The 26066-nt window shown below is 46.4% G+C and overlaps 1 protein-coding gene across 3 annotated transcripts in view; it reads right to left on the bottom strand.

Annotated features, from left to right (window-relative positions):
• The window catches only part of TNKS (tankyrase), a 2071987-nt gene that overhangs the window by 522601 nt on the left and 1523320 nt on the right, over positions 1-26066 (bottom strand). For all 3 annotated transcript variants that reach the window (XM_069626094.1, XM_069626093.1, XM_069626092.1), the window contains one exon: positions 22166-22400. In XM_069626094.1, coding sequence (XP_069482195.1) covers positions 22166-22400 — 235 coding nt within the window. The remainder of the gene's footprint in view (positions 1-22165; positions 22401-26066) is intronic.

A 26066-nucleotide genomic window follows, 5' to 3' on the forward strand; every position in this document is an offset into this window, starting at 1 on the left:
ATAGTTTTTCGACTCTCTGGTTCACTGCCCGTGTTTGAGCTGGTGACACCAATGAGCGGGGCTACCCTTCTCTTAAAAGAGTTAAGGAGGGGGCTGGATTGACTTGCTGGAGGTTTTTCCTTAATGATATCCTCCACAGAATCCTGCTCGGGTACCGCCTTTTGAGTGGAAATTTTAAAGTATTCAGCTGCTTTTTCCAATATGGAGTTGAATGCCATCTGGTCATCTACAGCAGAGGCCTGGCGAGCCGAGGTGGACGGAGGAGTCTCTAGGCACGAAACATGATCTTGCTGTGTCCATGGGTCCTGACCTTCCTGCTGGGTTTCCTCCCAGTTGTCCGTAGTATCCTGTTCTTCCTCATAGCTTTGCAGAAATGAAGCTTCTTCTTCCTCATTATAAATGTCTATTTATGTGTCTATCTGAACCACGTCTTCCTGTTGGAAAACATGAGACTGATCTTCCTGAATTTGAAGGTTAGGGTCTAGCCGAGCCCTTTTCGGGGGGAGGATGATCAGAAAAACGGATAATCTGCTCTAGCCGATCCATACAACCTTCAAATTCTTCTGTAGTCCATTTAGAGGACCCAAACGGGCTTGCGTGAGGAGAAACGACATTCTCTGCTTTGCAGTGTCGAAAGGAGTTTTAGGGTGTCGGAAAGAGGCCCTCGACTATCCTCGTAAGCATCGTCAGAATCGGGAACCCAATCCGCCAAAACTTTTTCCCCGGCTTGTCCCATAACCTTAGGCGGAACCGGGGTAAGACTCACCGCGGCTGTAATTCTTTCGATGCTGCTTACGATAGATGCTGAATTGTCGCGAGACAGTGGCTCCGATGATTTATCGGCAGGTGTAATACCTTCCGCGGCGCTAGAGGGCCGAGCGGTAGGTTTTCCGGGTAGAGGCCTAGCCGTAGTTTTAGGGCCTGCCGCGGCCTTAGAAATCGTCGAAATGCCGGGCTCCCGCGCTTCGACGCATGTAGTTTTCGGAGTAGCGCCCTTAATTGGTTTAGATTGCCCAGTCACAAGACGGTGCTGCGGATGCAGGGAAGGCTTTGGATCTGAACGATCCAAGGGAACCAGCGAAGTTTTCTGCGGCCCCGTTGGCGCTTTTGCCTTTTTCGACAAAGACGTTGAAATCGGCATAGGGGTTGTGTGCTTAGTGTGATGCGCTTGTACGCCCCTGTCGCCGGGTATTGTCTCTGTAGCAAGACCGGAGTCGAGCCATAAGGGGTTGGGGACGGGCGTGGCAGACCTAGAAGCATCCGCCTCAAGGTCTATAACATCCGTGACAGACGTTTGGTCATCCGAAGTACCCCCGTCACTTTCAGCGGGTGTGGGGGTTCCACGCGTGACATACCGTACGCGGCCCACCACTTTACACGGCGCTCCTTAAGGCTCTTAGGCCGAAGGAGTTTGCACGCCGCACACCGCTTCTCATCGTGCTCTAGGGGAAGACCGGCGTTACACATCCTGTGTTCGTCCTTCCAAGGATATCTGACCTTACACTTAGGGCAGAATCTAAAAGGAGTCCTTTCCATAGCTAAAGGGAAGGATGACCAGACCAGAAGGGTAAAGAGGGGAAAGGAGGAAAGTCAGACTGACAATATGGCCACTCTGACCCCACTCTTCCTATTGTATAGGTCGGCCAGAGGGCCAGACCACGTGAAAAATCCGGCCGCCGGATCTTAGGCGCTGAAATCCACAGCCGTAGACGAATCCCCGAAGTCTTCGTCGAAGATGTTCTTGTTGGGCGAAGTAATTAAACGGGGAATAACCGACAATTCGGTAAAGATAAGCAATGTCTCTAGTAAGAGCTCAGCGCGAAGGATTTTGGGTACACTACACGCCACGATAGGGATAGTGTTACAGACACGCCTATGCCGACGTCCCCGAAAGACAAGATGCAATACTCTGCGGTTACCACTGGATGTCGGACCATATGCACAGCATGTGATTCTAAGCAGATTAATAAGCATCAGAACTTTAATTACCAATACGTCCCATCCCCTTTCCTCCATCCTTGTGGGTGATTCCACCAACCAAGATTATAGGGGGGAGCTGTGATAACCCGTCTCATATCTAGGCTGAAGCAAAAAAAGTTAATCAGAACTGCCTGACCAAACTCTGCATCGCGCCTGGAGATGGTGTCCAGTGAGTAGTGCTTACAGAAGGCCGCCGGAGTGGCCCAAGTAGTGGCCTTGCTGATGACATCCTAAGAAGCATGTCTCTGAAACACCACGGCTGTTGCCTTAGCTCTGACCGCATGAGCATGAATCCCCTCTGGTACAGGTTTGCCCTTTGCCGTGTGTGCCTCCGAAATGGCCTGAACCATCCGACAGGAACTGAAAGCCCTGAAAGCCGCGGGAGGAGTCCCCAAAAGTCACGACAATGCCTCAATTGCCCAAGGATTTTGTCAGAGATAAAACTTGAGGACCCTCTTGAGGTCCAAGGAATGTAGGGCCCTTTCTGCCTCCAACTGTGGGTTCAGGAAGAATACCAGCAGAGAGATATCTTGAGTCAGATTGAAATAGAGAGACCACCTTGGGCAAGAATTGTGAGTGCGTAAGATGACCTGGTCATTGTGAAACGTGGTGAAGGGCTCGGACAAACACAATGCCTACAGCTCACTAACTCTGTGCACAGAGGAGAGGGCCACCAGTAGAACTTTTTTTTTGCGTCACCAAGCGGATGTCCACAGAGGCCATTGGCTCGAAAGGCTTGCGCTGCAAAGCCGCAAGAACCACACTGAGGTCCCAGACCGGGTGCAGCCTATGCACCAGAGGAAAAAGCCTAGACAACCCCTCTTAAGGTGGAACACAGACAACACATGATCTGCAGAATTATTTTAAGACCCAATGGCCGCCAAGAAAATGCAGCGGCCGCCAAGAAAATTCAGCAAGTATCCACCTGGACTCCAGAGCGAGCCAGGTGTACTGCAAAAGCCAGTACGTCATCCAGGACGACAGGTAACTGGGTCCAGACCCTTGTCACAAGCCCAATGGCAGAACCTAGTCCATTTGCTCTTATACTGGACCGATTTGAGGGCCTCCTGAATGATGTCCCATCCAAATAATTTAGCATGCTGAAGTCTCCAGGCCCAACTTGCCCAGGTCCGGATGTTCCACTGCCCCACCCTGCAGCATCAGGAAGCCCCTGCTAGAGATCGGAAGGTGGGAGCACAACTGCAGTAGTTACGAAAACCAGGGTCTCGAAGGTCAGATGGGGGGCAATCAGGATGAGGCTGCAACCCACTGAAGACAAACTTGCGGAAGCTCTGTTGGAGAAGAGCGGTGGGCGGAACGCCCAACACCTATGGCTCTGCCAACAGATATGGAAAGCATCTCCGAGAGACCCCCCCCACCCAACCCCGTCCTGCCCATAAAGCAAACTGGGGGCGCTTGGAATTCAGAGGGGATGCATACAAATCCAGGTCCACGAAACCCCATCGATGGTACAGTGGCAACAAGGAGTTGGTGTGCAACTCCCACTCATAGGTGCTGAATCCCGAGTGGTTCAGCTGGTCTGTTTCTGCAGTGCTGTCCCCCGGGAGGTGGACTACTGAAATCCAAATCCCCTCCACCAGGGCCCCTTCCCAGATAGATACGGACTGCATTCAGAGGGGACAAACGGGCGTTGCCCTGCTTGTCAAGCTAAAACATTGTAATATAAAATTGTCCGTCCTTACCAGAACAGACTCCTGATGAGGGGCAAAAACACCTTGAGGGCCAGGCCCACTGCCCTGAGCTCGAACAGATTGATATGCAGGAGGGCTTTCGTCTTGGACCATGCACCGTTAATCAGGTAGCCTTCTAGAGTAGCCCCACAGCCTGAAAGGAGTCCGCTGTCACCACCAGGATAGGCTCTGGTGGGGTTAATGGGGCTCCCACTGAAACATTGCCATCCACCAGTGAATATCAGCATTAGGAGCGGTGGTATTGGGTTCCTGCTAGAGTGAGGCCCCGCCTCCTGATCCCAATTGGCGACCAAGTGGAGATGGAGGCGCCTCATGTTGAGGCGAGTGTGCTGTACAGCGGGCATGCAAGAGGCCATCAGGCCCAGAATGTGCTGGAACCACCATTCGGTCGGGTTGGCCAGAAAGTCACCTACCGCCTTGCAGAGGGACAGGAGCCTCTCTGGCATAGGGAACACCCGCTGAAAAGTGGTGTTCCAATGCACCACTTGGAAGACCAGATCCTGAGATGGGCACAACCGACTTCCTCTGGCTGAGGGAGAAACCCAGCTGATGAAGGTTATCCGCCAATCTCTGGCAGGAGTGCAACAACCCTTTGGGCGACCCCAGCCTCATCAGCCAGTCCAAATAAAGGTACAGATGATGGCCCACAAGGGGAGAAGGCAAAGTTCAGACTGAAGGCAGCACCTTGTACTGAAAGTGGTATGACAATTGTGAACTGCAGAAACTTCTGATGCGGTTGATAGCTGGGTACATGCAGATTTGTATCCTTGAGGTCCACGGAACCCATCCCCCTGCACACAGAATCTGCCATGTGCGTGGGAGTTTCCAGTGCTAACGACATATTTAGACGCAACGGGTCCAGGAGAAGCCTCAGGACAGCCTGGTTGTTCTTGGGTACTGCGAAAATCCTGGAATAGTACCCGGAGCAGCAGCCTGAAAGAGGAATCGGTTCCATCGCCTGCATCTCCAAGAGCGAAAGGACCTCCCGTAAAAGAGCAGAGGATCCGATCTGACGAAGGACGACGACGATGGTAGAGGGAAAGGAAGAGGAAGACTGAAGCCTGTGGAGACTATGGATTAAAAACCACAGGTTGTTGAAAAGATGCTTCCAGGTGTACTGGAAGAGTGCCAAATGGCTCGCCACAGGAGAGCTGCATTCCCTGACCTCGACGTCACCGCTTCTTTGAGTCAGAGGCAGGGGCAGAAGAGGGGGAGCGGGAAAACCTGCTAAGTCCTCTGCTGCTTCCTCCTGTTGCGGAGTGACCTGTTAGGCCTCTGTGTACCACGGTCCTGAAAACCCTCGAAGCCGGAGAAACAGCAGGGTTTGAAATCGGCCCTGCCCTAGGACTGAGGGAAGGATTTCTGTCCAGGCTTTGTCAGAATGGCCAAGAACTTGGCGGTTTTCTTATTTTTTTTACTCGTCATCGGTTGATGAATGGAAAAAGGTCCACGCCCTCGAAGCACAGCTCCACAATCCGCTCCTGCACGTCAGATGAAAACTTAGCGGCATGCATCCACGCTGCCGTCCTCATCTCGGAACCAAGGCACAGCAGTCTGCGTCGATGTGGGAGACCGAAGACTGCATGAGGCCCTGCACAATGGCCCGGGCATCTGCCAGACTAGCCTTGAAGGAGGCTTGCTTGTCCAAAGGGAGTTTGGGGCAGAGATTCCCTGAGCTCCTGCCACAGCTTCTTGTTATCGGCAGCCAAGAGGGCGCCCGCGTTTCCTTGCCGCAGATGCACTCCTGAGAAGGCATAACAGAGCTTTACTGAAGACTCGAGGACCTGGAGGTGGCTCCTGTGGAGGAAGACGATGAAGACGATGATTTAGAATATAATGGGGCCGCAGCCAACACTGAAGAATGTGGCTAAAAGTGGGAGGCCAGAAGGATTGGCTCTCAGTCAGTCAGCCTAAACCTGTTGTCCAGCTTCTTGGTCATCTGGCCGTTGGCCCTGGGCTTCTCCCAGAACGTTTGCACGCCACTTGCAGGATATCCATCTTGAGAGGGATGCCAGACCTGACCATGGTGAGCTTACCCGAAACCTCTGCTAGCACCTCAGACTCCTGGGGGGGGCTTCCTCAGGCAGAGGGACCCCCAAGAACTCTGCCGGGCCCTGAAGGCAGTCATTAAAGGCCTTAATGGATGCCAAGGCTTCATCGTCCTGGGTGCCATCCCCCCCCTTTCACAGACTGAGGGGAGTGCAGGCCCTGGGACCCCTCCAAGTCCAGATCCGAAGACCCTTCCAACGGCTGTTGAGGGGGAGGCATTGGTGGTACAGGAAGTGGTGGGGTGGGTCTGAACAATTGGTAGGGGAGGGACCAGCACTGGAACTGGCAGTGCTGGAGGAACAGGATGGGTACCCCAGAGGAGGGTGCGGGGAGGTGCCACCTGTGGGATGTCCTTCCCCATTTCCTTGAGGGGCCCCTTCATCGGAGGGGAACGTACAAGGAAGAAGAATCGCTCGAAAAAGCTTTCCTCGCAAGCAGACGGTTCCCTAGGGACCCAGCCTTCCGAGGTACTGGGCCTCGGCTCTAGGTCAAAGCGCTGAGACGTGTAGCCGTAAGGCTTGTTAGGGAGAATTCTCCTTCTAGGGCTAATTTCCCTCACCTAGTGAGTCCACCAGCAGCTTTGCTGGATTTCTGGAGTTTATTTTTTCCACCTGGTAAGAGTGTACATCCTTTTTCCACTCTTACATGTGTTTTGGCCTATGTGTTTTTACTCATTGTATGATCCTGGGCACTGGAGCACACCACCCCAGGTGTCCCTGTTCTTGTATGGGTTACACAGCACCTTTAGTGCAGTAACCCAGGGTTGTCTTTAAGACCTCCCTCTGACTCCATTTCGCTGGGGCTGACTACTGTCCCCCAGATAAAGGTAAAGTTGCCATTTACTTTTCATAGTCATTTTTACTACAGACCCAGTACACCCCATCTTACATGGAGTACTGGAAAGGGCTAATCTGTACCCCTTTTCTGTCTGTACCTTCCTGAGCATTGTTTCGCTCTTAACATTTAGACTTGGCTGGTGGCAGTGGTATCTACCCTAACTTTTCTACCGCGATTATACTAGATAAAGGTGGTAATACTTTTGGCTATTTTTGCAGCCTTAAGCATAAACCCGCTTGACCAAATCGTCTTTCTTTTGGCTGCGGTTGGGTTTATACGCCATTTCTTTTTGTTAAAGTCCTTCTTGTGTTTTACTTTGCGCTGCAAACTAGGTTTGCCTTCTTTGTTCACTGTCTTTTGGCGGGCTTCTGCAGAGAAGCCCTCCTCTTCGCGCCTGGGTGTCTAGGTAAACTGAATGTGGGGAAGGGGTGTAGTCGCACCCTGCACAGGGTATCCTAGGAAACCCAAGTCGCACTTTGCCATGATTGGCTGAGGTGGTTGTCCCGGCTGGACAACCCCCCCCTGCTGCGTGATTGACAGCCAGGCTGTGTGAATGGGGGTTTTGCGCATAAAAGGCAGGTCTCTTGGGCTAGAAGTCAGAGTCGCCTCTAGAACTACAAGGAACCGAAGAGAAGCGGAGAGAACGATGGCTGCTGCAACTACCCCGTCCCAGTGAAGCCCTGCTGCAGTCCTGAGCCTTCAACGACTAAGAGAAGATCCAGTCCGGAGTCTTCTTCCCTTGAGCCTGGTGGGGATAATCAGCTCATCTTCTTCAGTCACAGATCTCCGCCGTGGTCGAAATTGCTGCACACTGCTGTAGTGGTCCGGATAGCCACCTCCCGAGCCTCTCCTGTTTTTAAGGAGCGCACCTTTTATTCGTTGTCGCTGCTGCCGGCTTCATCCCTGTGAGGTGCAGACCCCCTTCAGATGTCATCCTTCACAACGAAGCTCCAGGAATCATGGGTCTGCGGGAAACCAACAGGAACAACTGCCAGGGCACCAGCTGCATCATTAGAATAAGGTACTGTGCTCTACTCGAGGAAACTGGGTGAATCCCTTTTCTTCATCCTCAAGGCTCACCCTCGTCTTCCCTCCTCCTTATAACTTTTGCTTCCGAACATTGACAATATCAAAGTACTTTTGGGCTACGCTGAATCGTGAACTGTATAACGGTGTGATCTTCGACAACAGGTCTCCGGTGTCACTTAACCCTGGCTCCGACCCTTTGACTTTTAAACTCCTGTTTCTGAGTGTTTCTCGATGCGGTCTGCCTAACCTAAATATTGCCTGTGATTTTTGCCTCCAACTCCCTCTGGGTATCTCAGGTGCTAAGTGTGTTTTTGCACCGGTAGCATTTCATGTCACGGATACGCGTTTATTGAGTAGACCGAACTGTCAAAAAGTGATCGCAACCATATCCGTGGTATGGTGTTTTGTTCATAACACCAGTTCATTCAAACACAGGGTACTTACCTTGAGACATGCTGTACAAAGTGAATTGGTTAGTTGTAGTATATTTAATGCGTGGTTTTGTTTAAAGTTTAATAGAGGTGTTGTGTTTATAACTGATGGTTTGAAAATAAATGTACTTATATTTTTTACCTGAAACTTGAGTCAGTGTTTGCTTAAGCCACAGTAATTGTGGTCCCTTTGTGTAATCTCTGCTACTGCTCATATATTCTTGAGATAAGCCTGGTGCTCTGCTACTGCTACCACTATAACTTAGTAGTACAGGCTTGTACCAAAGGTAAAACTTGTATTGCCACCTGTGGTCTTAATTATGTGTCGTGGTCCCTAAGGGCACTGCACAGGATTCTGTCTAACAAGGCTGCAATGGGTAAATGGAACCATGAGGAGACCAAATGCCTGTACTGTACAATCTGGTTGCCCAGAGGTAAGTGGGGACTGGGATCTTCCTGCAGAGCCCATTCCATGGGCAGACTTCAGTTGGATCCAAGATGGCTCCCAGCCTGGCAGGCTCTGCCATGTGCCTCTCTACCATTTTGAAGCCTTGCGCCATGCACTGGACTGGAGGGCGCGAAGGCCTTGAGCCACGAGAGGCTTCAGACATAGGAGGATACAACTTTGGTCTTGCACCTGCAGCAGAAGAGTCGACCTCAGATCACTGATAGGTGCTGAGCACTCAGCCGGCTGGCCAGTAGTTAACGCCCCGATTCACAACCTTGGAACAATCTCTAGTAGGCTGGATGCCGTCGGCACCTGTGCCGGTAGCCGTGCTGGATCATGCAGAGGTTATACTCTTGGAGGTGGTACTTGACGATCCCTTACCGCTTCTGGTCGAAGAGGATGACTAACTTGGTAGTCCCTCCAAGGACAGCGCGGTAGGGCCCCTGAGCCCCACACCTTTTGAGCCGGTAGCCTGGAATACCTCAGGTCTGCCCCCAGAGCTCCCGGAAGAGCCCCCCGGGCCACTCGGCTTGGGAGTCAGTAGCTTTAGAGACCTCGGGCCTGCCAAAACTGGAATCCGAGGAACTGCTTTCCGTGGGAACCACAGGGAAGGAGTTGCCATGTTGTGGAGCCGTGCTGAACAAAGGGCCTACCTTGTCTTGATGAGAGGTCCCCGGAGTTGAAGTCCTTAAGGTGGGGCAGAGGAAGTGTGGAAGATGGCACTCCACCGCGACAACTGATTCTTCAATGTCCCGTGACCGAGAGCGCTGCAGACCCAACATGCATCCCACTGGTAGTCGGGCCACAAACCCTCAAGACCGAGTGCATGTGGGTCCGAGGCTGGGAACAAGCGGTCACATGAAGCACATCTCGTGACTCCTCCTGCAGCCATCATGCGCCAGGGAGGCACGGCACTGAAGGAAAGTTAAATAAGATTGAAAAAACAGAAAGGGGGAGCAAGTATAAACCCAATAAAGTCTCTGCGCTGGTTGCCAGGTCAGACACAGTCCATGCCGAACTAAAAGGACTGAGGTGAGGCGCCAGGGGGTGGAGCCTCACTGGGCGTTCACACGCCCGAGGCCATGACCTGCACACTATACTAAATTGAAAGCAGAAGGTCAATTTTTCGCTGCCAAAGGTTACGGTACTGTTCCTGTGTTGGGGGACACCCACACGGATGGAGTCAAGGGGACGGAACGTACGAGTATGAGAAAATAAAAAAATTAACAAACGCCTAACCCAGACAGCAAAAGGATGCTGTGTAAGAGATCAGTATCCGTGAAGCCATGTAGAAAATCGGTAAACCAAGGGCAATCTAATACATATCCAGAGAATGCAAGTAATGTCTATGAACACCAGGGAAACTCAGAGGAGGGACAATCCAAAACAAGTACAATTAATAATAGTACGGTTTCACACAGTCCAGGCCCTGGGCAACCCCAATACATGTGTCAGGGGCCCTAGCGGACAGTAAGGGATCCAATTAATCTGGCACTGGCAGTGCAGGGACAGGCAGGGTTCGTGCAACTAATGGGCAAAGTTAATCAAAAGGAAGATCCAGAAGTTGGAAGTTGAAAAACCCTAGCCAAAATCCACAAAAAATGGACACAAACAGGATATCACACCACTCACAACCCATTTAATGGAAAGCTGTCGGAGATGCTCTTCCACCGGTCCTTGTACCGCACACCGTGGGCTTCTGGAAGGGGCGTGACAGATGTGAATTCATGGTGGTCTCCTGATGCTGCAGGCTTATGGGACAGGGAGTACTTGCACTCTCTGTTACGATAGGCACCAAGTCAACTGCCACTTGTTGCCAGCACAGGGTAACATGGTTTGTGCAGTTTGGAACGGATCCAATCAGGCTCACCCCACAAAGCCTGCAATCTCTGTGAACTTAACAGAAGCGGACGGGGATATGGACGAGGTGGTGCAGGGCTTAAATGTTATGTACATGTTCCTAGGTACATTCTTCTAGACCATAGTCTTTACAATCGACTATATAACAAGTAGATTGTTGTATTCAGAAATGCAGGATGGCTCGCACCACATACCCATACCTTCTTGAACCAGAACCGGTTTGGGTCTTGTAGGCAGCGTGCACCCGGATGGCATGGCTTCAGTAGGCTTAAATGAAAAATTGGATGCAAGCGCCATCAGGACAGTAGAGCAATATGCACAGTAACTCGGCTGATAACATGCTGTGACCTTAAAAAGGCCAATATAGGAGGGGAGCAACTACTTCATTCCTGGTATATGGAACTGTTTTGCAGAGACCCACACTTAAGAATGTACAGAGTATTCAGGAGCCTGCGTTCTTTGCTTAACTGCAACTCATTTCATGGTTTGAGCAGTAAGTAGAGGTCAGTGTTTTGCGTCATGGACTTGCACTATGTTTTATGCAATTGCAATTATGGGTGTCGGTGGGACAACTGGTAATGATTAAGGGTGTTGGCCGTTCAGTGCAAAAAACAGAACACCATTGTGGTACTGTCCGTTGAATTGGTACACACAACATACTGATCTTGCAGGCATAGGCAGCGTAGATACTGTTCTATAATGTCATCAACTGTTTCCATTTGGCCATTTGTTTTAGAGCAGTAGGGTAACGAAAACCCAGCCTCGATGTCAGTGTGCGCCAGAAGTGCCATGAACTGGTCCCTGATCATAATGGAGGGGAGCCCAAACAATCTTAAGATATGCATAAAGAAGAGTCTGGCTTTTAAGATGGGAGTACTAAAATCTGTCCACACAACACTGATATTTTCAATTAGTAAGCATCTCAAAAGTACAATTATTTATTAGGCCTTTCCAAACACTAAATCATTAAAAAAAAATAATCACAGGTAAGTATTGTACTAATAAAAACATATCCTATACATACACATTCACCTTTTAGAGACAAGGTTACATACCAGTAAAAACAGGCTAGATCGAATAATCACATCCCCAGTTCCCTCAGTCTTATGAAGTCCAGCCCTAAAATGTATGGGGCCTTGTACCCAGAGTCACAAGTTCGACTTAGGTTTGTCCAGGCAAGCTATTTCAAAACGGATGCAGTGGGCTGTAGTGGAGATGGAAATGTTATTTAAAGTAAGTTAAGTATTAACTTCAAATCAGGCATGTACCCCATCTCTATCCTGTATCAAAGGCAAGTCTTAGGAGCAGATCCTTGACCCAGGTTAGAAGATGAAAGGTGAGGTAAGAGGGAGTTTAAGGACAAAGGCTTTCCCTCCAATGTTACCCTATGGGAGACAGAAACAGGTGCGTTTGCTTACACACCTTCCCTCAACCCCCAATTCTTCCATGTGACACTGCAGGCATTCTGGAATTAGGTGGGCAAACTTACCTCGCTAAAACTTTATATTTGGGATTTTTGCTTACTTTTCAGGGATCGAAATTTAGATTGCATAAGCAGGAGATTATAGCATCTCCTGGGTATCCAGACTAATCCGGGCCGGGTGCTACCACTTTGCAACGAAAAGATAGTACAAACATTCTGCTAATGTAACTTCCACAGAAGATATACAAACTTATTTTGTTAATAATTTATGACTGCCTTATGCTTTCAAAATGGTATATAGATGTATCCCAAGGTTTAAGTTAAGACTGTCCCAAATGCACAGTTAAATTCATATAGGTGTGTTTCTTTGGCATCAATTGGCCTGGGGAGCCAAAGGTAGCTTGTGGGTGCTATTGACATGAAGCTAAACAGGCTCTTCTAGGCTACAATCAAGAGCTAAATAGCCCCCAGCTCCCCTCAATTTTGAACCATGCTTCTATATGCGCCTAAAGACAATCTGATGTTGGCAATTACATGTTTGCTTTAAGTGCACAATCACGTTTACCACCTATGGCTACTGAACATGGCTATTGCCCTGAAATGGCTGTGCCACAAGATTTTCGCTTGCTCTTTGACCATATTGTAGTTCAGCCATCTTCCTGCCTTGCCAGGTCAGGAAATCCTTCATAAGGTCATGCACTTGCCTGGGAAAGTAAACGCAAAGCATTTGCCTCCCCCGGTCAAGTTAGGATAACTTTGGGAATCAGTGCCTTTGTATCCTAACATTCAGTTCCACTGCCTGGGTAGTACCATCTGAAAGATGGGGCCAGTTACTTACCTAGTAATCTTGTTGAATATCTTCTTTGAACCCACCAACCCAAGTACAACTGTAACTTATCTACAGAGACTACATTGTAGGGAAAAGCATTGCAGCTTCCAGGAATTTTCATCTGGATGGGCAAGGTTTGTGATCAGGGGGGCTCACATTTCATTGGGTTTGGGTCTAGGAATACCCTAAACAAAAGTGCTGGCGTTGATCTAGATTTCCCAGATCCGTGATCCAACAAATTGTTTTCCCAGCTCTGCAAAAATACATTTTGCACCGTCTATAAAAAAAAAGCACATAGCAAAAGAGACGCAAGGAAAATAGTGTTGCAACATCAGTCTACCTATCTTCCCTTCCCATCTGCTCTCCTTTCTGTTATATCTGATCCTCCTTCACCTTTCACCGTTCCAGACACCTTCCTTGAGCTGCCCTAACCAATGTTCCCATTTACCTACCCTCCCACCTATTCAAAGCAGCACCCAGCATGCCTTTCCTGGCCTGGAGTGGGAGAATTGAGGGTGATGCAGCCTCCTCGTCCTCCGAGAGGGCCGAGCAGTGAGACCCTCAGTCTTTGTACCATCTCAGATGGTGTCTGCCCAACAATACCTTCCTGAGCACTGTGGCTACTCCCATCAGGCCTCTGAGGAGATGCTTGTTCTCCTTCCATCTAGTTGTGAAAGATAGACCTCCCAGCCCCCCACCCCACCCCAGAATACTGAAGCAAGGAATAGGAGATTTTTTTTCCCTACAAAATTAAATTTTTTCAAACTTTTTATTTCAAGAACCGAACATACCATGCCCAATCTATACAGGTAGTCTTGTTGATTTTAACAATATTTAGAGCACAACAGCATATCCTCCAATAACATACACATGTATACAATCCTCCCTTCGCCCACCCATTGCACAACCCCCCTCCTTTACAACTGAACCCCTACAGTAGTCCCATTCTGAATGTCTCCCATCAGTGGTTCATGTCCAAAATTACATTTTAAACAAAATGTTATTTTTTGTTGCATTTTTGTAGCACATTTTTATTGAGTTGAGAGTGCAAGGCAGTCTAGGGCTATAAGGGCTGCACCAGGAGGCAGACGGTGCAAGTTGAGGGGTTTACGGCCTCCTGGTATAGCTCCTGGTGGGGCGTGGCATGAAGGATAGGGCATTGCTCCCCTGCCATGCCCCTGTACATCACCTTCTGGTACATACTGTTTACATACTGGTTATAATATGAAATTGTCCAGGATGATGCTTTGCTTGATGTGTTTACTTTGATTTGGTATTGAATAATGACACAATTTTGTTCAATAAATGGGGCCCAGATATTGTCAAAGTTAGATGTGCATGTGTGTCCCCCCCAATACCTGTGCTGCCCATCTATTAAAACCATGAGTGAGGCTTTTTGATTAGCTCACAATGCTACCTGAATCACATCTATGGGCACCTAATTTTAACAGGCAAGGCATAGAGAAATTAAAAAATATGCTCAGGATCACACACTTTCGTTAAGTGGTAAAGCCGTAATTCCAGGTTAGCCTGAAATTTAGATACTTGACCACACATCTGCTGAACTCAAGTAGGTACAAATGTGTGTTGAAGTTTGGGTTTGAATAGCTAAAATAATACTCCATTTTATGCAGATTACTTTAAAAATGCACACGTCACATGATAAACCAACCTGACAAAATATTCATCATTCAAGTACTCGAAAAGCAAAGAGTAAAGCACAGGCGAAAATGGCCTTTCCTCTTTCACCACTATGTGTCTGGAAAAGTCTAACACAATTAACGATTGTAGGAGCCATCCACAATGGATTCATTTGGACTCTGTCCGCTTTTACCAGGTGTAAAAGACAGGCAGATCCCATAGGAATCCATTGGTTTTCTGCCAACGTAAAAATATATGCTGGTGGAATACCAATCTGATTTGGCAGGAGGGCCTTTTTAAGGCCCCCCCTTGTTAGGTGTATTTCAAGTTTGCTACATCAAGTTTATTTATTTCATGTCAAATCATACAAAATCCTGCAGCTCAAACAGTGGCGCTAAATGCACAGCATCAAATCAGGCGGAAGAGTATTCCAGAATTGAGGTATTGCGGCTTGGAAGCATCCATTTTGCACCGGTAACAGTTTGGCCTTTGGGGTGAAAAGCAACCCTGTGTTATTGGATCTTAGATTATGCCTGTTAGATAGCCACTTCAACTGTGCTGCCATATAAGAAGGCCTTATTCCATACATGCAAGCATGTGCAACGCAAAGGGTACGAAACTTGATGCTCTTTGTAATGGGGAGCCAATGTAATGGTCTGCATGCTGTTGAGATAGGATCTGTTTCATGTATACCCATAATGACCCTCAATGCGTTGTTCTGGACAACTTGCAGACAATTGAGTTCTCGTTTACCTAACCCAAGTAGACTGCTGGCACAGTAGACCAGGCGACTCCCAATGATCACCCTGGCTAGGGTGGCACAACTGGAGGTCTCAAGGAATGCTCTGATTTGTTCCAAAAGTGTAATGTAGTATGTCGAGTTAGACACTAGGCAACTGATATGGGACCTCACTGCAAGCTCTTGGTCAATAGTGACTCCCAAGGTTTTTACTTTTTTCAAGGTGGGGAGCAGACAGTTTGCGATATGAAAGAATAAATAGGACTGATGAAGCTGGCACAACTTGGGGTCGGTGTCCAGGATAATAATCTCAGTTTTTGATTTATTCAGAGCTATGCCATTTTACAGCATACAGAGCGAGATTTGGTTGTATGTGGCATTAATGACCTCAGTGTCTTTGGAGTGGTCACCTAATAAAGGGAAAAGACACAGAGTATCATCAGCATAGTTGGCATGGCACTTTCTGTTGTAAATAATATGCCTCTGAGACACGTTATAAAGATACAATCTGAAAACTGTTCAGCCCTGCTGTTTGTATTTGAGGGCAGAGGGGAGAGCAGGGGCGGGGGGGCATTGGAGTTTGCCCCTTGTCCAAATGTTAAATCCACCTCCGATTGCACGCTTTAGAAAATATTTAAATGCTGCTTTTTAGTTATAAAAGATGTACACCTTTTATACTTTGCCCGCAACATTATAGAAAAAGCTCTTTTTTGTTATTTTACGGGTTTTCATGTTTAATTTCCGGCACTGCCTAAACACCAAGCACCCAGGATTCACACCATACTTTGCAAACAAATCCCACAACACGCATGACCTATTCTGTTTGCATGCAAAATCTGTAAAGTCTCTCAAACAGAATGAAGTTATCAAGTCAGTACTTATCAGTCTGAATCATGAAACAACGTTCTGGCAGAGTAGATTAGGTTTCCCAACAAAGATACATTCTATTTAGGTCAAAACCCCACTGCTAAGTATGCATGAGAAGATCTCAAACTGGTCAATACTTGCCAACCTAGTCTTATTTTTAGGTAGGGCCTTGTTGGACCAGCTCGGTGAGGTGCAGCTTGATTACCTAGGCGTAGCAAGCAAGACACCCACATCTGGGCATATACACATTCACTTAGGGAGACAAAAAGACGACAACATGCAGTGGCAAAGCCAAAAGCTTGGGCTTTTGATTAGGCTTTGATAGGACTTTGCCAGGCATTGCCATAAGGGTACCACCTGGCCATAAGATGGGAACGGCTGGAAAATTGTGCCAGTAAATGGGCATGTGATGGCATTGCCTGGCAAATGTCTGCTAACACCTATACGCAAGCCAAAACTGATGGCTTTGTGATTGCTTGTTTAAATCAGGACTTCATTGCAAGTCACAGAGGCACTGACAAATATATTGCTTATAAAATCAACTGGCTGAAGACTCACATTAAGAGAATTTTATCACACCAGGAGAGCATTTATAGAGGCAATTAAGTAATTAAACACTCAAAAGAATGCTTAGATATAACACTAGCAGGCCCTATACAGCAACATGTTTGGTGTTACTTTGTGATAGAGCTTCCTCAAAGCATTTTAGAAAGGTTAGGTTTTGGTGGGGAGGCATTAACATAGCCATGGCTAGTCATTAGGTGGGTAAATTACAAGACACCCATAGGATGCGTGTTTCTCCTCACATTATATCGCCATCCTATCTGTGTCCCACTGCATGCGTTCTGGTTGCACCTAATAGGTAAAAAAAAGTCCCTGAATCAATTAGAACCAAAATCATTGCTCTGGCCAGCTTTCCCTACCATTGTTTGCATATCAGTCTTGGCCCTGTGACTAATATCAGAAGCCCGCCCCAAACTGCTAGACCACAGGGCCTAAAAATCCATGTGGTTGCTTGTGTTCCAGTGCAGATGGAACACAGTCTAGCAAATGAGATGCAACTGCATCTTTTGGTGGCAGCACCAAAAGTCGTTTGCTAATGGCTTGTCCCCTTCTAGACATACTACAGAATTATGCCATGGAATGTTGCGCAGAGCAACGGTAGTGGTAATGTTTAATTCGAAGTCTTGCATCTATCACTTTTTGATTTTACTACACTCTCCCCTCCAGAATTAAATGCATGTTACTACCAACCTTATCTTTCACTTATACTCAAGTAGTTAATGCAGCAGAATATATATTTAGAATGTAATTTGTAAGGTCCCCCAGTCAGTTGACGCACCTTCTGAAGAAATCTGTGTTCAAGCAACTTTACTTGTCATTTATATTGTTTGATATAGTTAACCATTTTATGAAGCATGATCTGAATAACCACTATATTCTCACACAAAATAAACGTACTTTAAAAAATGTGATTTAAGGTTTGACAAAATAGTTGGAGGCAGCGGTATGAATGGCCCTCTGTCTCCCTGGTCATTTCTACTTTTATGGCTGTGGGGCATAAATCATTGTCTGGGGCAAGAAAGCAAATTCTGGCCGGGCCTCCTGTAGTTCAGCCTCTCAGATTGATGTCTCTGAGGTTGCTGCAGCACGTTTAGAGTGACATCCACCAGCCACTCCCTTGGTTACCTGTGGTGTATAACACCACTGACATGGCCTCCTTTCTAATCGGGGGGCGGGGGAGAAGGGTAGGGGTTGGCTGGAGCCGGGCCTGGGCTCCAGTGACTTTTGGGCACGAGGACACATTGTTCTTAGCAATTGGACTGCTGAAGTCGAGGAATTCACTTGGTTCCATCTTTACTACATCAATTTGCTCATCTCTTATATAAAGTCATTTAAATGCATTTTAAGAACCTACGTTGAAGGTATACATGTTTGAGTAGTGTGTGATAATATCACCTGCTAGTTTTTTTTAGCGTGGATAAAGCCCTAGAATATCTGTATTTTTATACATTCCTGTCTAAATGTAATTATTGTGCGCTTTACTGGGAAGCCATGACCCCCCACTCTCACTCTCCTGAGAATAGCCTTGACTGCTCTCCACACTTACCTTGATTGGGTGTTGGCTAACCTCATGAGTTCTGCTGTTCACTATAACTAGGGTGTCCTACTAAAATCTGTCCATCAGATAGGATTCTAGAAATACATTTTACCAGTCTAAGTAATCAAATACTTAATGGTCAATCAAGTCCCTGATAACATAGTTCATGTAGTATTGAACAGTTGCTGGGAGTTATATAAAGCGAACGGCATAACAATATATTCAAAAAGCCCACGTTTGGTCTTGAATTAAGTTTTCCACTCCTTGCCTCTCTCATACGAACCAAGCTGGACACCCCCAGTAAGTGAGGTATTGTGTAGATGTTTTTGATGGTAATGGTATTTGAATTCTCTGTAGTCGATACACTAAAGAAGATATCCTATTTTGGTAGAAAAGAAATGTGAACCTGCCAGAGAACAGGTTGGCCGTATAAAGCAGTTATTCAGAGCCTCTTCAATGTATGCTTTGAGGACCTCATCCTCTTTTTGCGATAATGAATAGATATAGTCTGTAGGGATCTTTATGTCGGGTATCAATTTAATAACGTAAACATATACCATCGTATGTTCTGCCTACTTTTTGTCCTGATAGATCATGGTACTCTTCCGAAAGCATACGATTGGTTCCCCAGGTTACTGCCTCTAAGGAGGCGAGCCACCTAACTAAAGCCGCACTGGGTAATTCTGTAAGATGTCGAATGAAGCAATGCTGCCAAAAGAACTCTGACAAAAAGCAAATGGTTCTAGCGGACCAGTCGATCCTGGGGTTTATGGCATTGCAGCCACAAAATGCTGAGAATTATACCAAATTGGGGAGCTGCTATTAGGCCAAAGAATAAGATTTCCTGGTGCTCATGGCGGTGTTGCATTAGTATGTCTGAGGTTTGCTCAATCACCATGCCGGAGGTCAAAAGAGAACCCTTAATTGCGGTTACTGTTTGAGGACTGGTTTTGATACTGCTGGAAAACCCAGACGTTTGGCATACTTTATACCCATGTAGTTTTCCATTTTCCCCAGAGTCAAGCAACAAATTACTTACCCATGATAATCTTCTTTCTGATGGTAGTTCCTCCCACTGATCACTCACCTTAGATATTATTTCCTGCCATTGAATATCTCAGAAACATTTCTCATCGGGTGGCCATGTTTAGCTCAGACCTTCTTGTTCTTGGCTTCTGGACCAGACCACGAGACAGCTGGTCAATCCACAGGGCAGTCTAGGGACACTTCTCGAAGATCTAGCCCTTCAGAGCCTCCAGAAGGCGCAGAGAATAATTAGTTCCACTAGTCCAAGGGCTGAAGCACCACTCAGGGTATTCAGAGATCAAGCAGAAGAGTAAGGCTTCCACGGCCTGACACTGCAGGGGATGCTGGGCAAGTGACCATCTTTGGGTTAGGAACAGGCTGCTATTCTTCCAGGGATTCTTGGCTCCAACGTAGATCTGAAGAATAGCTGCAGGAGGAGGAGTCCTAGTATCCCTGTTGTACTGCACTGTAAGATGCTGTGTGCAATCTTAAAAAAGTTCAAAAAATGGAAAAGATAAAAGGAAAACATTTTCCAGGTACTTCTAGTCTGAAAGACTAATGAGTTTCCCCATAACAAATTAGCAAAATGGAAGTGAAGCTGAAGGCTTTACCTTACCTTCAAAAAGTCAGTAAAGGATCAAAAACGGAGCAAAAAGAATGAGATACCATAGAAAACAATGGAGGCAAGGTGGCAAAAAGAAAATGAATCCTTAACAACGTTCTTCCACCAATCTTTGTACTGGAGATCATAGGCTTCTGGAAGCGGTGTGAAAGATGTGATGACATCACAGTCTCCTGGCACCGCAGGCTGATGGGACATGGAGTCCTTGCGCTTTCCATTGTAAAAGGTCCTTAGGCTACCGGCACGGTATCACCGGCACAGGGTATGTTGCTTGTGCTGTTTGGCATGGATCCGGACAGTGGGGCACATACAGAGATCCATTCCCAGCGTGTCCTATATGGAGACACTGTATGGAAAAATGATCACATCAAAGACGACAGAAAAATGTCCATGGGGTTCAAACCGGGTAAAAAGTGGACCATCTACCTTACAGATTTAATAAACTCTTGCCCAATGAAACCGTGTTCTTGGACTCCCTTTCACAGGATATCCTATGACAATAAGTCAATTAAAAGGATAGAATGAGAGTTGTTTTTGAAACATTTTAAGGACCATTTGGGTGCTTTGTATTTTGTAACCCAACTAATCGACACAACTATGGTAAAAGCAAGAGTTTGAGAACATTGTTACTCTTTTCCCACATTTGTCAGGACGAGGATGCTAAATAGATGTTTCTTGGGGAATTTAAGTCTTTACATTAAAATATCAGCCATTTCCAGGGGACGATGCATATTCAAATGTAAATGAAATGGTAACACTGCCAATTAAGATCAGACATTTATCAAGAGGCAATTGAAGGAGGTGGCTCCTACCTACGTGTTGTGTTACATAAGCCTTCCAATGACCATACTCCCCATGGCTGTACCGATGACCCTTCAATTTAGGGAAGAAACTGGTATTTCTCCTTCCATGAATAAGAAGCTGGATACACTACTGTAAATTACTTATTTTTCTAGGATTCCTGAAAGGGAAATCCTTAAATACAAGTGTCTGCATTAAAAAGGGGAAAGCAGTAAACACTTCTAGCGACTATCATCCCTAACAACATTTTCTTAGACTAGAAAACCTACGATTCTTTTTTTTTCAACTTTTGGCCTGATTGGTAGCAAAGCAATAGAGGCTCGAGATCTGAAATGGGCAACACCTTTAAAAGGATTAGATATTTTGCAGTAACTGACCACTGTTGTTTTCCATGTGGAAAACCTTTTCAATACATTGAGCTGAAACTGGACCTGTTCTCAGGGATTTCTTTTACCGATGGGGTGAAATCTAAAACGAGCCTCTCTAGGAATATGGCTAGGTTATCCAGCACTGGTTAAGAAGAATTGGACTACCTCCGAAGCTCCTGGGTTCTTGGGGTGGTAGCCACGGTTTGGGCATGTAAGCCTTTTCCATGAAGTGTAATTATTACAAAGTAAAACATACTTGTTTTTCTTATGGCTGAAAATATTCACAATATGTGAATAAATAACAGACAAAACTGAAGAATGTGTGGTTTCATATTCAGCAGACATTCATGGGCATTCACAGTAGACAGAGTGGTTAGTGAACCAGTCACTTATGGGATTGGCAGAAACATTCTTTGAGACACAATTTAGAAGGATCCCAACAGAGTTGGTGGAGTCCCAGATTACAACCATACTCTAGGAGGAGCCTCATGCTACTCTTAAGAGATGGTACATGGAAAATTAAAACAGTACAACTGATGCATCAAGCATTGTCCTCGACACAGGTGCCTACATTGGGAAAAATCCAGAGAACAGGTTAGCATTCTATCCTCACGCAGAGCGCCCATTTACCAACATCGTCTAGCGCAAAGTCAACCTGAAAATGTATAATCTCACTCCTGAAAAGACGCCCTTATTTGTCATGCTGATTAGTGGCTACATACCAAGCGGTGGACAATGAGGGTATTTCCTTCAGATCTTGATTGTTCAAAAGTATTTTATGCTAAGAATAACAGAAAAAGCCATATGTCCGAGTGCCTCAATGGCTCAAAATAAGGACATGAAGATGTTTGCCTTGGAGGAGACCACCACGTAAAGGAGTGCATGCAGACAACTGAATACGCCCCCACAGCAACAGTGGATGATTACAAGAGTAGAGAAGAGGGCACACTTTAATACAACCCCTTCTAGTGGTTAAGTTATGTTGGCTTAGACATTTGAATTCACAATGTTAAGAAGTACAATGTTGTGCTTTTACAACACATTCTACTGACCGCTGTGTTAAAACCAGTGCATTAAATATATTTGTAAACATTTGATATCCATATATTAGACAACAGGAGGGACAATGTATAGTTACAATGTACTTTTGCACATTCTGGCAGCATATAGAACAGAGCTGATTCAACACATTTATAAACAAATGTGTTAATTTATCAAGCATCTGAAATGGGATCTTTCTGTTATAATCCAAACAGTTCGAATGCTCATGTATTTTGCTGTACATATAGAACAAACATACTCATCCAGACAACATCTAAGGTTTGTGGACTAATCATATAATTATTAAGACATTGTAATGTAGCTTTATTTCAAAACATACCCAACACAATATCTATATTACCTTCTTCTTTCCTTTCAGTTCCAGCTGCTCCATCACCAGCATTAGATGCACCACCTACAGCTAGGTCTGCAAGGGGACCTGTGAGGTTATCTATGCTGCTGGCAGCAGAAAGGCAGGATGGTGTAGATACTGGTGATATTAATGAGGCACTGACCACTGTAGCTTGTGGTTTCAAACAAGTAGGCAAAGCTTCTGGTGGCATGGCGTCTATCAATAATGCTCGGATATCATCTGCCTGAATAGCAAAAAGAATTTCAACACAATTACAATATTTCATACATTGAGTGTGTACAGGGCAATAACTTTGGGTGGAGTAGTCAAATTAATATAATCTAGGTTTGCTGAAATGTTACTTGGTGAGCGAACCCATTAAAAGGCAGAAATGAGACCATAAGAAATACATGTGGACATTGCAATTAGACTAACCATGATGCATCATGTTAGATATTCTACAAACATTAACCTCTAAAAGGGTGGTCGCACAGAAATAGAGAAAGCCATTTGCCGGCTGATCCTTTAGAAAGATCTGTGGTGGAACAGTCATCCACGTGCTGGGTTTGTGAATCTAAAAAGGCCAGCAGGATGAGGGATCAGTCCGTTTGAAACTTGATGCAATATTGAAAATGTGACAAGTAGCCAGATTCATTTTTGAAATAACTGTGCAACATGTGACAGTATAGAGGACCCAACATTGAATACCTCCAAGACAAAGGCTATGGTTTGTGAACCGTCAAGAGTTAGGTACCCCAACAAATAATTAAAGTTTCTGGAATACTTTATTGTTCAAGCATACGATTAGTTGGGTATAAAAATAAATAGTTCAGTCAGCTGAAAACCCCAACTAGAGAAGAGTTGTAAAAGGTTAGCCTGTATGGGTGAAGCAGTTCTAAAGTTCTCAAAACATGGTGACGGGGCATTATCCAGTGCCCTGGAGGTTTGCAGAGCTTTGGCAATATCTGCATCTCTATGGGGTGGTGAGCTATGGGTGCACAGTAAGATACATACACTGAAAGTAAAAAGAAAATCTTCAAGATATTGCTAGGGCTCCCCTATAGTTCCCATTCTTTACCACTAAGGATGGAGTTCAGACTTTACGGCATTGTTCATGCACTGAGACTAAAGCCACTTGTTTAATGGGTTAAGATTTGGTACTGCGTGAATCTTGAGCCTTATTGTAAAGCCACACATGATCTTAAGCTAACATTTGGTGTGGGAGATTGAGCATGGTTTAATTATATCAAAACCATGTTATTGACTGTTTTAGGGAGTTTTACTAAAGTCCACCTGTGGTATGCCTGTAGAAGACTCACTCTTAGAGTTACAGGGCTCTAACTATTAGGTCTGGCCTGAGTGACCCAAAATGTTTGGTAGATGTGGTCGAGCATCAAGGCTTAGTCTAGGAAGGAGGAGGACTGTAGATGAGTAGAAGGACATTTGAGCACACTTAAGCTCAAGGAAACACACTGTAGTTATATACAAATATGGTTATTATCTATACTAGGACAATGTTAAAATCACTACAGCTCAGTTAAGTAAAAATAGTTCACACAGATAGATATATACATTAGACAGTTGCTGTTGCAATCCTCAGTTCAATAGTAGACCTCTGGATGAGAAACGGTTAAGTATCACGGTTTGCAAATCATTCATCAACAAACATTTACTAAACCGCAATACTGGCAAGTTAGATAACTGTGTAACCCTAGACCTTAGAACACCAGCCCTATCTGGGGAATGCAAGTCTCAAAAGTCAGGTGGAGGCTCTGGGGGAACAGTGACCCACTAGCGGCAGAACAAACTGCGTCAGCTGCTGTCAAAGTTGTCATATTTTAGAAGACGCGTTTTAGTACCAAGTAATGACATTGTACTCAAAGGGTTCAGGGGGGCTAGAAAGGCCACCTGAAGGATTGCTGGCTCTAGGGCGGATGTCTCTAGGACTGGGCGAACAGGGTTGGGTTGTCCAACCCAACCTGACTCAGGAAGATCAGGAGGAGTGAACAGCAACACAACTGCTCAGGTAGGTGCCCAGGAGTCAGACAGTACCTTCTATGAAGAACACCAATGTCACTGGCAGGTAGACACCAGCAGCTCCTGTTCGGGTCTCTGGCCTTGGTGGCTGGCGGAGGAACTTTTGGTGAGAGCAGTCAGTCAGACTCAGTCCAACGGATGCCCAGTAGACAATCTGCAAAGCACTTTGATGTGGAGGCTCGACACAGGCTTCATAGCAGCACTAGCGATCACCCGGCAGACTTTCTTCCTTCTCTCGGTCCTCGACTCTTATGAGGGGACTTCTACGATCAGGCTTGAGTCTCTGTAGGCCCAGACAGATGCCAACAAGTTTGCAGCTGGAACCGAGCTTGACAAGACAATGCACTTCAGCAGTGCCAAAGATCCCAGGGTATTCATGTATTGCAGGCCAGGAAGGTCGCAGCACTTCGAGTATTGGCTCAAACTGAAGTTGGTATTGAGACGGATTAGGCCCACCTGTCCAAGGGAGGAAGTCGTCCAGTCTGGATCTTCCCTGTCGCACAGAAGAAAGGGCTTGAGCAGCAGCAGCCGCACCTTAATCGGCTTTGGAAGTCATTGGGGATAGCTGCAGACGTCCTTCTTTGGAATGGTTCCTTCAGTGGTCAACTCCGGCTCCAGCATCAAGACCCTTGTCTTTTATGCAGGAACCCAGTCAATCAGCATGCATGGAACATTCAAACTTTGGGTGGTGGCAGTCCCAAAGGGACAGCCAGGAGCCCAGTCAGAACTGGATCTAAGCAGACATAATGGAGGACAAAGACCTGCAGAGTTTTGGTGTCCTCCCAGACACTAGCACTTCCGGTTGGGCTTCTCAATGGGAGCCAGTCGAAGACAAAGGAGTGAGCAAGGCTCCCCACCCATCCCCAACCTAGGTTAGCAGAGGCAGGCTCAAGCATGGGCAAGCCATCACGAGTTGGCAAAAAAAAGATAGGCACATAGGTCAATGGTGATTCATGTGTCCATTACGCAGCTGCGATAGCAGCTTGCGTGTAAAATACACAAAAGTCGGTAGACCATTTTCCACTGCCGCCAGCCGCTCAGAATTACTGTTAGGAAAGAATGTTCTTTACTGCACCTTTGCCTTAATTTTATGGACTCCCAAAAGGTTTGCTTTCATTTGTTAATCTGACCTGGTCTTTTTGCAGTGCAGTGAAGCCTTCAGCTTCACTAAGCTGGCCTTTGCTAATTTGTCATGGAGACACTGGCATGCCCTTCAGGATGTCAGTAATGGTCTTGTTTCATTGTTATCACTGTTGGTTTTGGTCACTTTAGGGTTGCCTAAGGGACCAGCTGGTGGCAGCAGTTACTTTTTGCTCTTTGTTTTAAAGTGCATTTTACTTTAGCCTTGCCACCTTTACCACGTTTGGCTACCTACTGTGACTAGTGTCCAAACACGGCCGTGTAACAAGGGTTTTCGTTTGTACCTTGGCCATCTTGTCACTAACCCTTCTTTCTGGTCTTGAGGCCAGGAAAATCCTTATAGCGATGTCCAATGCCCGAGAAAAGAGGCTTTTCACTGGCTAGTCTAGGGCCATGTGTGTTTGCTGCCAGCAAGTGGGTTGGGACTGCCTGGCCCTAATCCACAAACCTGTTTGTGTGCGTTGGTATTAATGAGTTGGACCACCAGTGGTCCTGATTGGACCACTGCTGGGGTGTGTGTGTGTGTGTGTGTGTGTGTGGGACAGATCTTTGAGTTTCGGCAATTACCTGGCTTTTTGGATAAGAGGACCCCATCACCCGTTTTTTTCAGAGATCCTCGAAAAATCTGAAGGAGCCAAATATCCTATCCAGCTGCAAGACGTTCAAGGAGACCATGGAGCAGTTGGAAGAAGGCCTAGCAACCAACATCTGCTGCTGCCCTGGAAGAGCCCTG

This window comes from Ambystoma mexicanum, chromosome 6p (assembly GCF_040938575.1).
Source record: "Ambystoma mexicanum isolate Mex_15411 chromosome 6p, UKY_AmexF1_1, whole genome shotgun sequence".
Classification (NCBI taxonomy): Eukaryota; Metazoa; Chordata; class Amphibia; order Caudata; family Ambystomatidae; genus Ambystoma; species Ambystoma mexicanum.